Source organism: Necator americanus, chromosome I (assembly GCF_031761385.1).
Source record: "Necator americanus strain Aroian chromosome I, whole genome shotgun sequence".
Taxonomy (NCBI): domain Eukaryota; kingdom Metazoa; phylum Nematoda; class Chromadorea; order Rhabditida; family Ancylostomatidae; genus Necator; species Necator americanus.
This window is the reverse complement of record NC_087371.1, coordinates 11,182,728-11,196,862: the sequence shown is the minus strand read 5'-3', so window position 1 is coordinate 11,196,862 and position 14,135 is coordinate 11,182,728. Positions and strand designations below refer to the sequence as shown.

Sequence of the window (14,135 nt, the reverse complement as noted above, 5' to 3'; positions counted from 1 at the left end):
AATTGAGGAGGGACCATGGCGAACTGAAGAGATGGGTGGCGTAGCGATCCGAACCGCTACGCTCCACTGCACCGCATCGAGCGCAGCCGATTACGCCACTGTCCGTGCTTCATGTCGTTTTGAGCTAACTATAGGTGTGCCATGTCTACAAAGTATGCGCACTCCGTTCATGCTATAATAATAATGCTAGGTAATGACTGTCTGCATAGGAAAAGAAATGACAGATGTCTGCAAACGTTCTTACCTAAAAAAAAACTTTGGAGGCCGTTTTGTAATTCGTTATCTCCTTCATTGACGACAACTCCGCGCTTCAGATGCAAATTCTGAGAAAAAACGCGTTTATTTAACGGCTAACTATTATAGATGAGCAATAAAGAATGTATGAGTAGTAAAGAAGTGTACTTCATATAAAAAGAAATGAACCACTATGTTATAGACATAGCAATATGAGTTTTAGTAGAAGAAATCCTACGCGGGGTTAATGCGGGGTACATGTTTTGTCGTAGTATGGCGTACTTGGATGTTGAACGTCAGGTATGAACGCGTCACACCGCGAAAACACATGACCATACCGTGATTTGTTGTGTTTCTTTTATTCTATACCATGTCGAATAAAGAAGAATACAGTGCAGCGCGCAAAATACTGCCACCACTCCTCTCAGGACTATCTCTGCGCTAGCATTGATAAAGATACAAAGTCACGAGCGTTGCTAAGGGGGACACTGCTTTACGAAAATCTGACCATCTAGGAAACAAAGAATTTGGAGAGTTCGGATTCACATACCCGTGTCCAGAATAAGGCAACCTTTAATTTCTATATAGGTGTACTTGTCTGCGTCGGATTACTAGCATCTTCTTTCCTTGCTGGCTTTTTCTTATTCTAGGTAATAAAGCGATGACATGTCTGCAAACGATTTTCTCTCGAAATCTGAAGAATATCCCATCAATCTCAGCGGAGGCTCAGGCGAGTTTTCTTTTCCTCTATCTGAACTTTAGAATCTGGCTAATGGAAAACTGTTGTGGGGAATAAAATAACCGATGGATGAAATAAGAAAATGATAGAAGGTGAATATCAGGACTTCAGCAATAACCCAATGAATCCACTTCTTCGAAATCTGACTAACAAAACCGCTAGAGCCCAAGAAGAGCAACAGAAAGTACTGTAACACTTTCTCGAACAGAATAAAAACATTCAGATCCGTAACGAGAAACCAGTGCCAATTTCATCCATCGCCACAGTCCAGCGAGAACATCTAAGAAATGTCATTTGTACTTCGCTTGCTTGCTGGTTAAGTTCTTCAGACTTGCATGGCAAGGGTAGGTACTCGAGGGACACCTCAGCAGTAGAAAACTTCCACAAACTAGAAAACCAAAAAAAAAAAACACTAGATTTTTCCTACAATACACTTTTCTGTCATATCTTCTTCGTCTTTAGCCATTGATCCGATCAAAATCTCGCAATTTTAGTTTGAAATGCTTAAGAAGATCTTAAGAAGCTCCTTTGCGAGGATTTCGTGATGTGATTATAGTATTAAAGAAAGAATAAAAAGCACGATGAGACAGCATAAAATCATGTTAGAATATAAGATCGTTGTGTTCTTTCCAATAGTTACAGAATACGATAACTGTCAACGGAATCTCAGTACTTCATCAATACATTACGTGTACTCGCGCATCCGGATTTCACATAAAAGTCCTCCATAAAATATTCATTCTCAATAATTAAAAGTTTCACAAGCATATGAATAATAACATCTGGTATTATAAAAAATAAACAGAAAACATTTCTTGTGGACAGTATTTACAGCTTAATTTGACAGAAAACACAAAAAAAAACAACAAAAAACAACAAAAAAACAACGAAACCTATCAATATCGGAAATAAAAAAAATAGTAAACCAAGACGTACGTGGGGCGTTAAATTTAAAACATTTAGATGCGGTCGAATTCTGAATCAACTTTAATACATTGACACGAACTGATTCTCCGGTGATCCTTCAGGGCTTCACTGGTACCAAGCCTACCATCTATAAAAATTTATAATAGTGGCTAAAACACGAAGGACTCTTCTTCGAGATATCAAGATCTACTATTTTAAAGTCCATAGGTATACATTCTTGTTTGTTAATTCATTAATTCAATTATTAATTCATTGCCCCTAGTCTCTGCTAGAAGTTCATCCCAGTAGGACACCTACCGAATCGTCAAAGATGAATGATAATAACATGAGTAATTTCTTTTGTGATAAAAATTTTAACAGCCGAGGAACTCAAGCACAAACTCATTGGTTAACGTGGACAGATCGTCGCACTTGCTTTGCTGCCCTCGTGTTACTGTCTTCAAAACGCGACGACATTACAGCTGCAGTAATTTCATTCAGAAGTCTCCATTAGTAAAACTACTCGATTATTTAAGTATGTAGAAGAATGATAGAAGAAAGAGAGAGATAGAAAAAAACAGACACAGAATAAGAAAAGTCAACTGAAGCCTTCTAGTGAGGCTATACACAACAAGCCCGGACTAGTGCGTTTATCTCGTGCCAGCATGGTATCACAGAACTCTTCCATGACAGCACCTGAATGATAGTTGGTGTATAAAGGTGTGTCAGAGAAAACGAAATCGCAAAACTTGTTGTAATCTTAACACTAGCGTAGAAAGAAAATGAATCCTGGTATGCAGGTCTATGCGGATGACAAATGACAATGTGATGCATCGTGCTTAAATTGCTTGAGTTGTTATCCTTTTGTCATACAAATCAATTCGAAAAAAACGGTATCACGCCCATGCACAGAATTTAGTGTTCTAAACTTAGTACTGTTTACAAGTCGGTTTCTGTACCTCAACAGTGATCAAATGATTTTTCGGATATCAGTATCAGATACATATGTGTATGTGCATAGAGCAATCAAAACAGTACCTTTGTACGCAAAATGAAGCTACAGCCAAGGTTAGTGTTGAATGTATTCCACCTTGCTTTCCAATATAGTTGTTTACGAGAAAGTAATGCAGTATTGCCAATCCATTTCATCACCAAGTTCTGTGCAAAAAGTCTGTATAAATAGAACTTGACAAATAAGATATACAAGTTGAGGTGGAACCTATAAGTCCCAAGAAAATCATGACAGCCGAGCTATCTTATATCAGCAATAGATGAAGAATTTGCGCGATTACAGCTAATTTCAGTGTTAAAAAGGTTGAATACTCAAGAAAATTTACGACTGCTCTCTTTGCAAATGTATTAGTTAAAATGAAAAACTATTAGTAATACACCATGCACAACTCACCAGGAAAGCACTGCTTCCACAAAGCCATTAACTCTTCCATATCCTCCCTTGTTCTTAAATTACGATGACAAGAGAACAATTCAAGAGATGGAATAAAGTAACACCTACTCGAGAGAACGAACTCCTGTAAATTTAACATCACTGTGAAAGCGTTTATGGTGAAGCTGCACCTAAATTGACATGAAACATTAGAATACATATTTTCGTTGCAGTCTACTGCAACATCATACCTTTCGCCAGTGTGGAGCTGCGTAATCACACAAATTGCATTTCTTGACTTTCTTGCCCCAATGTAATCTGACATGATCCACGAGTCGATTTTTACCGTATCTTGGCCTCCAACTAATCTTTACCAGACAAAACTTAAAAGGAGATAAGGTAATATAACAAGTGCGACCAAGCTCTTCTTTCTTAGGCAGCAATATCATGAAAAGAACGAAGTTAGGGTCTTAATAGGACAATATAGAGTTCGTGTTCTGGATTACGAGCATGAGCGTTACCGCGCTCAGTTCTCCCTAATCGTCCTGACAAACGGCGTGGGAAACGGCCTTAGTTGCTACGAGCTACGTGAAAGTGCTCCACCCTTGTGCATGCGGCACGCCCAGGAGCGAGCGGCTGAAGATCAATGAGAGATTCCCACCAGTCTGTTCAAGTAAAACAACAAATAGGCTGCTGGAGGAACAGGAGGGTGCGCAAGGGTGGTAACGTGTCTCGCAGGAACTGAGGCTGCTTCCCACGCCGTTTGTCAGGACGATTGGCGGAAGTGAGCGTGGCAACGGTCATACTCATAATCTACAACCCAAACTCTATAATGTCCCATAGGGAACCCAACATCGACAATTTTGTGATATGTTGCCTTTCACATATTCTAAAAGCATACTGGGAACTTGCACTGAAAGATCCGTTCATTTTGCGGTCGTGACGACACGGAGCAGTTCCGCTTTGTAGTATGTGTATCATGTGTACTCTGAACGCGAGTTATAATTACCGTTAAGCCTTTACCCTCACAAATAACTGACCTCTTCCATACTGTTTTGCAGATTTCTGTGTGAGTTCTGAAATGTACCCGAGGAGCGACGAGCGCGCTTGCGCCGTTGCTGTGTCATAGGCGCTCCAGTGTCAGTAACATCGTCTTCATCAGATCTTTGTATGCAATCTTGGAATATTACGTCATCATCTAACTGCCCGTTTGGACTAGTGTCGTTCTCGCGCTCGTTAGGGATTCTCTCAGCTGTCTTTATTATGTCAGTGTTGGTGCTGAGAGTGAGATCTGTCAGGGTATACGGAGCGTCAGATTCAGCGACAATTCCACTTGTTTGGTATTCATTCGAGCTTTTTATGGAGAGAATATCATCAAATATTCCGTCTTTTCTCCTATCGTCACATTCAGAAAGCATTGCTTCCGTTGACATCAAGGGATTTACGGGAACACTACATGGAACTTTGGGAGCGTGTCCTGATGAAATTATAAATGAACGATCCGGCTCCATTCGAGTGATGCTATTCAGTTGAGATTCTCCTACATTATATTCGCTAAATGGTAGCAACGACATAGTGTCTACACGCGAGAACTCTCTAATAGATGAGGCAGCATTGGAAGGTACTTCGGATCCGGCAACTTTGTGATGAACTGCAATCTTTTCCGGTTCTTGGATGCAATCTTGGAAAGTATCATCATCTAAAATTGTTCCGAATTGAAAGTCGACCCTGTGCTGGCAATTGCCCAAATTCAACTTGATCGACTAGTACTCGGTTTTCCGTAGTCTAACACTCGAACTCGTAGAGTTCAAGTATTAGACTACGGGAACCAGCGTGGATACGTTTAACCTACTCTGATCGTCGTAAAAAAACGAGGTAGGAACGGCGTTTTTCCTATGACTTACGTTAGAACACGTCCACCTGTATCGCTCCGGCAGGTTATTTGTTTGTTTTTCTTGAAGATGCTTGCGAGGATTCCTTAGTTATCTTCGTCCGCTCGCTCGTGGTCGCCGCACGTACACATACATATCTGGCGCGTTGCAACTGTCTTCGTAAGAAAGAACGCCGTCTTCCACGCTGTTTTTTTACGACTATTAGGGTAAGTTGGACAAAGCCACTCTGGTTTCCATAATCTACAATCCGAATCTAACCAAGTATTTTTGGGGTTTCCGTACGACATTGATTTCGTGATACGCTGCTTTTAATTCATATGGGCCAACATTAATTTCCCAGGATAGTATTACATATCTTACAAAACCAGTAGTTGATCAATATTAATGGTCAACCTGAACATGATACGTGGCCAGTCGTGGCAGTAAACAGTCCTGAACGTGGTCCCAGCAACTCAGCGACTTCGCCATTTGGTTCGCTATGCTTCTCTTCCTTCAATTAACTTACTGACTCTCATCAAACAGAAACATTCTAAAACAGTTTATCAATGCTCGGTACAGTAGCAATCATACAAGAAAACATTAGACAAACAGTAAGAAAAACGAAAAAGCACCTTGGGTCGAAGCTTCGAAACTCTACCGATCATTCCACTTGACTACAGCAACTCTGTGGAGGCGATTTATAACAAATTTCCGTTTATTAGAAGACGATGAACAAGTTCATTGTCTCGCAGTACCATGAATTTATTTTAAAAATAATTTATAATACGCATTTTGCTTCTCTCGGAGGCATTGTATCGCGAAATTGACAGCTGCGATATTTAGACAAATGGGAAAGGGCGTACTTTACGAATATGAACACGATCACTCTTAATTCCTCCAGTAATCCAGAAAAAATGTGTATGATACAGTCTCGGTTGCACCCCCCTGAACTATGCAATTTATTACATACACAAAAACGATAGTAATCCACAGCGCGTCTGCGACTGTACAGTAGGCTGGTTATTTGAATTATATTAGATGGGTTGCGGTGCCACCAACGCTGTATCTCAGACTTTTTTTTTCTGGCTTCCTGAGAGGAATGAAACTTGATCACGCCTAAAGGTGTGAGCTACACCTCTACTTCTAATCAGTCGTGGAGAGACCCGTATACTATCAAACTGGCGATTTACTGTCTTTAACATATGGTTATGGCTTTCAGGACATGCGTGAAGATGTGCTGTGTGCTAACGATGAAACGATGCGGAGATTTCCTTCCAAAAAAGTAAGCAGAACTAGAATATGCCAACTCGGCAAGTTCCCATACCTTTATCACACCATCAAATGGTCTGGTCTTGCCTTCATTCTGATGTGAACATGAACCAACTGTAACTTCAGGCGAGGAAGTGTCGTATGATGCACGAGAACAATCCTGTTTAAAGGACATTTGATCTCGTTTCAAAGGTTGCGTCAATGAAGATAAAAAAAATAAAACATTGAATACGCCAGTTAAGTAGTTCCAGTATATAACTTTTAAAATGCGCTGAGAAATTTTTTGGGGTTCACTCAAATCATCACGTTTCTTAGAGAATTAGATGCAAAATATGTGATAGTGGTTTGAGCGCGTGGAAAACGAGAAGAACAATTGCCAGAATAAAGGCTACTTATAAGCTCAGTCGAAACATGAATGCATAAAAATTGAAGGCAGCGAATACATCATCAATTTTTCCAACAATTCTTTTCAACTACTAGGTACATGTGAAGAGACTCGCGAAAAATGACTTTTTATCAGCTGAAGCCTCTTACCAAATTATGAGGAATAAGCGTTCACGTGGCACTGTATGAAGGTGCAATTAGTAATGAGAAAGTTGTGCAAAAACAAACGTCCCCTAAATGGAAGTGTTCGAAAACAACCCACAGCAGTAGACACAGCAGCTGAACTGGGACTACGTTCTCCAAAATAACGTAGTGAATTCATATGATGTTGTTTTTCTGTGGACGAAAATTCACATGCTTTCTGACTAAGAAGAGGCACATCCATAACCAGAGAACGGAATCCTGTGTGTTTCTGAACAAAAAAATTTAAAAGACGAATCAAAAAACAATTCCAATATACACTAACACAACCACTTACAAGCACATGCTCTATGTCGACGCCCATCTCTCGAAGGGTTTTTATATTTGTGTCGTAGATGTTAATCTGCACATATGTCGAGCAGTCCAATAACGGCGATGCGTTTAATGACGCCAACGTTCGCCCCCTCATTGTTTCCAACTAATCCCACTGCAAACAGCTAGGTGCAACTATTGCGACGTAACATAGTTCAAAAAAGTACGACTGAGCGAAACTTTATAGCATGTTATTGGAGAGTGGATAAACGACAGTGTTGAGACATAAGCTGGATCATGAAATCGCGATTAGAAGATGAAGAAACATCAGTTCCCTTTTCTTCCTCAACAGCATGTCACAACACAAAGATTTAAAGCCAAAAGTAAACAATGCCGTAATCGTTAGGATAATTTGCAAGAGTGATATCTTAATTTTCGTTCCTATCATATTACATTTGAGAAATCAAAGTAGTGCAGAACAAGTAAGTAGAGAAAGTCGTGGATATTGCAAGAGTAGTTATTCGCAGTGTTTCCCGTAGTCCCTACAGTATGTGAGTGCTCAGATTTTTCCGTTCCTTCATCTATATAGTATATAGGAGTATATAGTACCCAATTGTGTACGCTGCTTCTCTCCAGGCGGTGCAGTGGAGCGTAGCGGTTAGGAGCGTAGTGGAACCTTTGCCGGCACCACCCATCGCTGCAGTTTCTGAAGCTCCCACCTCTGTTTTGACTGCTCCCTCCACGGCGCCGTTTCGAGCTCGTCCGCAAATGGATCGCAACTACACTCGTGATTCATGTCGTTTTGACCCAACTATAAATCGGATGTTCTTCTACCATAATTTGTAAGCGTGCACGGGTGCCATACAGTCTTAAGAAGTTCCGCTGCGACCGCATTGTCGATAGTTTTAAGCCACCTATAAACAGTAGCTGGCGTTCCTACAAGTTATTGTGTATGCGTACGCTTTCATAAACCTCAAGCGGTTTTATGTTTAAGTCGAACTCACTTGTACATTTCAAACGTATTGATCAAACACTTTAACTGGCAAGCAGCCAACTCTGCCACCCCGTAAAGCGCCCATTTTTTACTGACGTTGTTTTAAAGGCATCACTCCACGAATCTGAGGTGGTACGGGTTTCAGGTGGAGTATTCGTATACGGGATAGTATATTATGGAGAGGGGGTGATTCCGTTCATTTCTTCCTAATTGCCGTAAAAAACGGCCCGGAAGATAGGCTTCGGGCGTTCTGGCGCACCATTTTCTACAAGGAGTTCGACTGGAGTGCCCCAGCCTTGCGCGTGCGCCGCATCTTCCGGGCCGTTTTTTTTACGGCAATTAGGAAGAAATGTACGGAATCACACCCCTTTCCATAATCTACGATCCCGTATACGAATAGTCCACCTGAAATCCGTACCACCTCAGGTTCGTGGGGTGATGCCTTTTACTTTGGGCCTAATGCAACAACTTCAACCAACGCACCAAAATGGAAACATTAACATTCACATAATATTTTGCTTAGTTTTCAAGAAACTCTCATTATGTTCCTTTCCAGCAAACGACAATTAAACACTGTTGACTTAAGCAAGATAACATTGAACGCGCCAAGACTTCGCCCTTTATCTTGATTTAAAAGCAACCTGTATCGTAATTGACGTATAGTAAGATCAAAACGAAATGAAGCAGGCTGCAGTTGCGGCTGCGCTCGGAGCGGTACGGTGGAGCGTAGTGGTTAGGATCGAGTGGGGACACTCGCCAGCACCAATCGTCACGACAATGCGCGATGGCTCCACAGTACCGCTCCGAGCTCGATTCCAGCCATTAACTCAACCGCGCAGCTTACACAACTGCACCGAGCTTCATGTCGTTTTGATCCGACTAGCTGGGAAGCTGGGAAACCTGTAGGACAATAGAGTTCGGGGAGTAAATTACAAGCATGAGCGTGGCAATGCTCAATTCCCCCTAATATGTCCTGGGAAACAGCGTGCGTAACGGTGTTTATTCGAGGTATGTGAAAATGCGCCATTTTTGTGCACGCGTCGCTCACATGAGCGTCGCTGCCTCGGGGGAACAAAGGTTTCCCATACCGTTTTTCAGGACGATTACGGGGAATTGAGTGAGATCACGACCATACTCGTAATCTACTACCCGAACTCTGTATTTTCCCACAGGCTTCCCACTTATGTCAGTTTTTTGATACGGAGCCTTTAACAAGATTTCTAAGAGGCAACGAAAGTACATTAATTTGTTTGCCCCTGTTCCGTGTTTGATGTCAGGATTATGACTAAACGGTACGAGTCATGTCGTGTCATGGCTACGCAACAGAAATTGCAACAATGCAACAACTACAGGACGTAGAATACTTCACTATGCTTAATGAATACAGATAGATTTTGACGTGAGCGATTGACGTTCAAGGTGGGACTTTTCTGTTGGGACCAATAAAATCATCAGCACAACTAACTGGAAATTATAAGTTCGAATGGGTTTACGTAGATTTCGGCTAAGAGAGGATTTCAGCGTATGTTCTCGTGATAGTGTCATAAAAGAAAGCTCTCTCTATATGCAGCTTTTCTCCTCCACATCCATTACTATGACATAGCACTTGTCGCCTCAATGTAGGTCTATTAAGACCTCTTTATAGTTGGATCAAAACGACATGAGGCACGGACAGCTGCGCTCGAAGCGGCGCAGTGGAGCGTAGAGCTCCATGCGCTCCGCCCAACTATACGTCGTGTCGAGATACAGTTGAGAAAAGGTCCAAATACACGAAGAAAGTAACTTCTTCTTTCGAAAGCTTAACCTACGCGTTGTATGAAAAATTTACAGATAACAAAAACAACAGAACAATGACAGCAAAGCCAGGAAGAGGAGATGCTTCCACACTGCAACAGAAAAACAAACAGAAGTTGAATAGATGAACAAATACGATTAGGCAACAACGCACAACTATATGAAAATAGTCCTTGGGGAGTCCTTTATATATGTACAGATAATGTAAGGTTGCTATAGAAAACAAACAAAGAAGTTTGCAACAAACTAGAAAAAACACAGGAAGTTGTTTACAAATGGAACTTCAAAAAAAGTTTCCCTGTAATGATGTATACATGAACAGAACACATAAGTGAGTACATGAAAAATCAACTGCGAATATACTATTTACGAGTGAAGTGATTGTTTCTCATTCAGAACCATGCGGAATCTCGATAGAACGGTCCGTTTTGACTTCCGTGGCATTGCACCATTGCGCAGTTCCACCATGCTGGCATATGAAAACGAATGATGTTGCATAAAAAAACAAGGAATGTTTCAGAAACATAAACACAATCTAGTGGAACTGAACATCACTACCCACTCAAACCAACCAGGAAAGCAATATTTCCATAAATCGAGAAGCTCTTTCAGATCGTCCATCGTCCTTGAATAAAGTTTGTTTTATAAAATGAATGTTTCATGAGATGTAGAATCTCTATGAAAAAAAAAACTAACTCCATCGATATAGCTCCTTCGAAAGCAGTTCCTTTATGGGAATACTTGTGGTGACAATATATCTAAATTTTTTATTTGAATATACCGTATTTTTATACAGGTTCCAGCTATATTGTGAATCTACCTTTCTAACATGCGTTGCTGTATAGTCACACAGTTTACATCTCTTCACTAACTTTCCCCAATGAATTCTCACATGATCAATTAATCGATTTTTACTATAGCCTTTTCGCAACACTAGCCTGCTTCCGCACCCCTGAAGAAAGGTAGATAGCTAGAAACAAGAAAACAGCTATTTGTTATTCCAGGAAATCCATGTTCTATTCATTAATTGGAAATAAGACATGATGCTAGCTGTAAAAGTAACGTCAAAAGATTTGAACAGAAGCAATGCGTGACACAGTTCATCCAACAAAATGCTGCTGATAGGACAGCAGAAAGTGTTTTCCTTCTTCCCTTAACCTCGAATGCTCACTTACCGCAATTTGGCACTCAAAAAATCGATCTTTACACGTTTGTTTCGGTGTTGGAGTTTTGCCAGAAGAACACTGATGCTGAAGGAAAAATAATGAGAACAAGATATTCTTCTTATTTCTCCTAATATTAAAGGTTTATTTTTCAAACATATCATGAGAAGGAACGAACCAATCCATCTTCTTTTAACTCGTCCTCAGCAGGGGATAAATCTTTAGATTTGGCCGGCCTTCGACGTTTACATCCACGGCTCGATGGTGGAGTCGCGACTGCACCAGCATTGTCTTCCTTTGAATTACATTCGTCTCTGTTGAGCATGTTATCACATATGTCAGCATCCTGTCGTCTTAGAATTGTTGGTTCAGGGCGGCGAATATCTTTGGAAGGAGAGGAAACATTCTTGTTTTGTTGCAAGGAACGTGCTGCAGAAATGATGTGTATCGGTTCGAGAGGTTCTAGTGAGGTGTTGCGTTGAGGGTCAGATCCGATTAAGCTTTGTTCGTCATCAAAGGCATTACATCCGTTTCTATCATCAATATGTTCAGGAGGTTGTCGTATATGCTCAAAAAGACCAACTCTCAGAGACTCCTCGACTGACGACCTTTGATGAATTTCTCTAGAACATAGCACTGATAATTCTACGGACTGTTTTTCTTGAGGCGGCGAAAGAATCGATTCAATGTCTGTGTCAGCGAGACAGTCAGTGAACAATGTTTTGTCTATGGTCCAATCAATCGATTGCACTAAAAAGAAACATAGGAAAATTTTTCAAGATTGGGGTAAATTAAGAGAACACAATAACCAATAATAAAATGTGCAGACCGTCACAGTTCTTGTCGCCAGGCAAAGAAGCATCGTCTGCAGCCAAGCTCTTTGGCTCAGAGCGTAAAATTGCGCCAGCATTTTCCTAAATGTGTTGCGTTCGGACTTTTCATATTTCTCCGAAAAGCAGTCCGTGGTTGGACAATTTTCCAAACAAGTCTACAATGACTTGTTTTTAAAATTGTCAGACGACTGACTATTTTTAACTTTCAAATTGTATATATTCCGAAATACCAATCGGCTTCTAAACTGGACTACAGTTTTGCTTAATAGAGCATGAACACGATAAAGGATCAGATCACTGGGATCACTGGCGCATCAATCTACTTGGGATGTGCCAACGCGTCTCACTGCATTCTGTAATCGTTAAGATTTTGGGGACACGCGTTGGGCCTATACAATGACTTGCGGGGCCAGCTGATGATCAATTCAGTGTTTTTATCCTCCCGGACAAGCCTGGCACCAATTTATCGATCCCGGAGGGATGAAAGGGTTTGCTCTAGGGCGGTTGCGAACCATCGACCGTGTGGGCCTTTATCCGACTGCGCCACACCCGCCCCAACATGAACATTATCGCACTAAATCCATACTTCATTTCTTGAGAATCTCCACAGTACAAACTTTGTGTTGAAAGTCGCATTCGAATTTTTTGGAGAGTCCAAAACAAGACAAGGCATTGTAAATTAGATTGAATACTGACTCCTCTCCGGAATCTTACTTGCTTTCTGTTTTGCTTCCTGTACGTTTGAGATCACTTTAGTAGATCATTAATAGTATTCGCGTGGTCACCTATGAATAGTTAGAAAGCGCATTGCAGAAACCAAAGTATTTGGATCGGTTCATATTTCAGTAGGTAAGTAGTTGTAAATGCAGTCAGATCGCACTTATCAAACGCAATTACCGAAGAGGTTGCACTCAAGGTGGGACCTTTGCTAGCTACAACTGCACAGATAAGTAAGTCCAGTTGGAGTTAGCGAGAGTCCCATCCATGAGTCCAATGCTTCAGGACCTATTGTGCTGCCTGTATATCGATGATTAGTAATGTTATAATGCTGAAGTGTGCAGTTTGTCTCTGCTCATATAATCAAGCTACAAAACGATGATAAGAATGCTCAAAAAACTAACCTTAACTGAACTACAACAATACGGCTGTTCTTCAGGAGCAACGAATGATTCCGCACAATTTGTGTTAATCACTGGATCCTTCGAAAAGTTTGGCATAATAGGAACATTCATAACTACTGATCGGTATCCAATATGATTCTAAAAAGAACGACTGGAAAAGCCTGAGTAAAATTTGTTACATATAGAACAAAATCAATTATTCACAAGCATATCCTCAATGTCAACTCCTTCTTCGCGAAGTTTCCTCAAATTGGTGTTGTAGATGTTGATTTGCACATAATAATCTTCCCAGTTGTCTAGAGGTGCAATTGTTCTTCCTCGCATTATTGAGTACAAAACGGAAAATAATACCAAGTCAGATAAGTGATCTAAGCAGAGATAGTAAAAGCACTTATTACTATCAGTATTTTATCAGAAAGGAGAACGATAAAGAGGTTCCTGGCGGATTCTCCGCGAATGCCTCCGAGACCTTACGTGCCCAGTGGATATGCCGGCGGATACTCGAACATACCTCGATGAGGTCATGCTCCAGTCGTTCCGTCTTATATGTTCTTCTAGCCACAGAGACGCAAAGATTTGCGCAGTTACAAAGAAATATGCAAAGAGGAGTGATGTCAGTTGTCGAAATTACCGAATAAGTCAAAGAATAGCGGAATTAAATAGTAGTACATGAGATTTTGTATGATGTTCTAATGAAGAAAGGGACTTAGTCTGTCTTTATATTACCTTCAGAATGTCTAGAAATCTCATCAAATTTGAACTCTTTTTCTTCTTGTAAGTTCCAGAAGTCAGAAGGTCGGTGTGTCCGGAAATAGAGTAGACTACAAGAGAGCTTGGGAGTTACAGGATAACGATAATTCTCATTACTGTTACTTTTGAAAGCTGGAATATTCCGTCCTAACTAAAATTTTTACGTACGTAATTTGAAGCTATTAGATACATTCTTACCTCATATTTCATGTGAGGATTTCTCTTGCTTCTGGTACGATT

At 40.7% G+C, this 14,135-nt stretch overlaps 3 protein-coding genes across 7 annotated transcripts; 1 reads left to right on the top strand and 2 right to left on the bottom strand.

The window, feature by feature from the left end:
- Nucleotides 1-31: 31 nt before the first annotated feature.
- On the top strand, nucleotides 32-1,467 carry RB195_005148 (uncharacterized protein; the record flags this gene model as incomplete). 2 transcript variants are annotated; one of them, XM_064177469.1, is made up of 4 exons in its annotated part: nucleotides 32-134; nucleotides 885-964; nucleotides 1,197-1,317; nucleotides 1,436-1,467. In XM_064177469.1, the coding sequence occupies 4 exons, from the start codon at nucleotides 32-34 to the stop codon at nucleotides 1,465-1,467; spliced, it is 336 nt and encodes a 111-aa protein (XP_064034594.1). The 2 variants fall into 2 exon arrangements, with proteins under 2 accessions (XP_064034594.1, XP_064034595.1); XM_064177470.1 differs by lacking the exon at nucleotides 32-134 and having other exon boundaries at nucleotides 896-964.
- Nucleotides 1,468-1,932: 465 nt separating this feature from the next.
- On the bottom strand, nucleotides 1,933-7,397 carry RB195_005147 (uncharacterized protein; the record flags this gene model as incomplete). 3 transcript variants are annotated; one of them, XM_064177468.1, is made up of 10 exons in its annotated part: nucleotides 1,933-2,027; nucleotides 3,285-3,337; nucleotides 3,393-3,454; nucleotides 3,515-3,646; nucleotides 4,165-4,251; nucleotides 4,304-4,962; nucleotides 5,549-5,645; nucleotides 6,459-6,563; nucleotides 7,050-7,199; nucleotides 7,266-7,397. In XM_064177468.1, 10 exons carry the CDS (start codon nucleotides 7,395-7,397, stop codon nucleotides 1,933-1,935), a joined length of 1,572 nt encoding a protein of 523 aa, XP_064034591.1. The 3 variants fall into 3 exon arrangements, with proteins under 3 accessions (XP_064034591.1, XP_064034592.1, XP_064034593.1); XM_064177466.1 differs by lacking the exon at nucleotides 1,933-2,027 and adding an exon at nucleotides 2,478-2,575; XM_064177467.1 differs by lacking the exon at nucleotides 1,933-2,027 and adding an exon at nucleotides 2,991-3,037.
- Nucleotides 7,398-10,416: 3,019 nt separating this feature from the next.
- RB195_005146 (uncharacterized protein) lies at nucleotides 10,417-13,469 on the bottom strand (the record flags this gene model as incomplete). Of its 2 annotated transcripts, none has more annotated exons than XM_064177465.1 (9): nucleotides 10,417-10,497; nucleotides 10,584-10,653; nucleotides 10,725-10,786; nucleotides 10,849-10,980; nucleotides 11,204-11,278; nucleotides 11,370-11,941; nucleotides 12,021-12,105; nucleotides 13,146-13,283; nucleotides 13,350-13,469. In XM_064177465.1, 9 exons carry the CDS (start codon nucleotides 13,467-13,469, stop codon nucleotides 10,417-10,419), a joined length of 1,335 nt encoding a protein of 444 aa, XP_064034589.1. The 2 variants fall into 2 exon arrangements, with proteins under 2 accessions (XP_064034589.1, XP_064034590.1); XM_064177464.1 differs by having other exon boundaries at nucleotides 10,421-10,497; nucleotides 10,601-10,653.
- Between the last annotated feature and the right edge of the window lie 666 nt (nucleotides 13,470-14,135).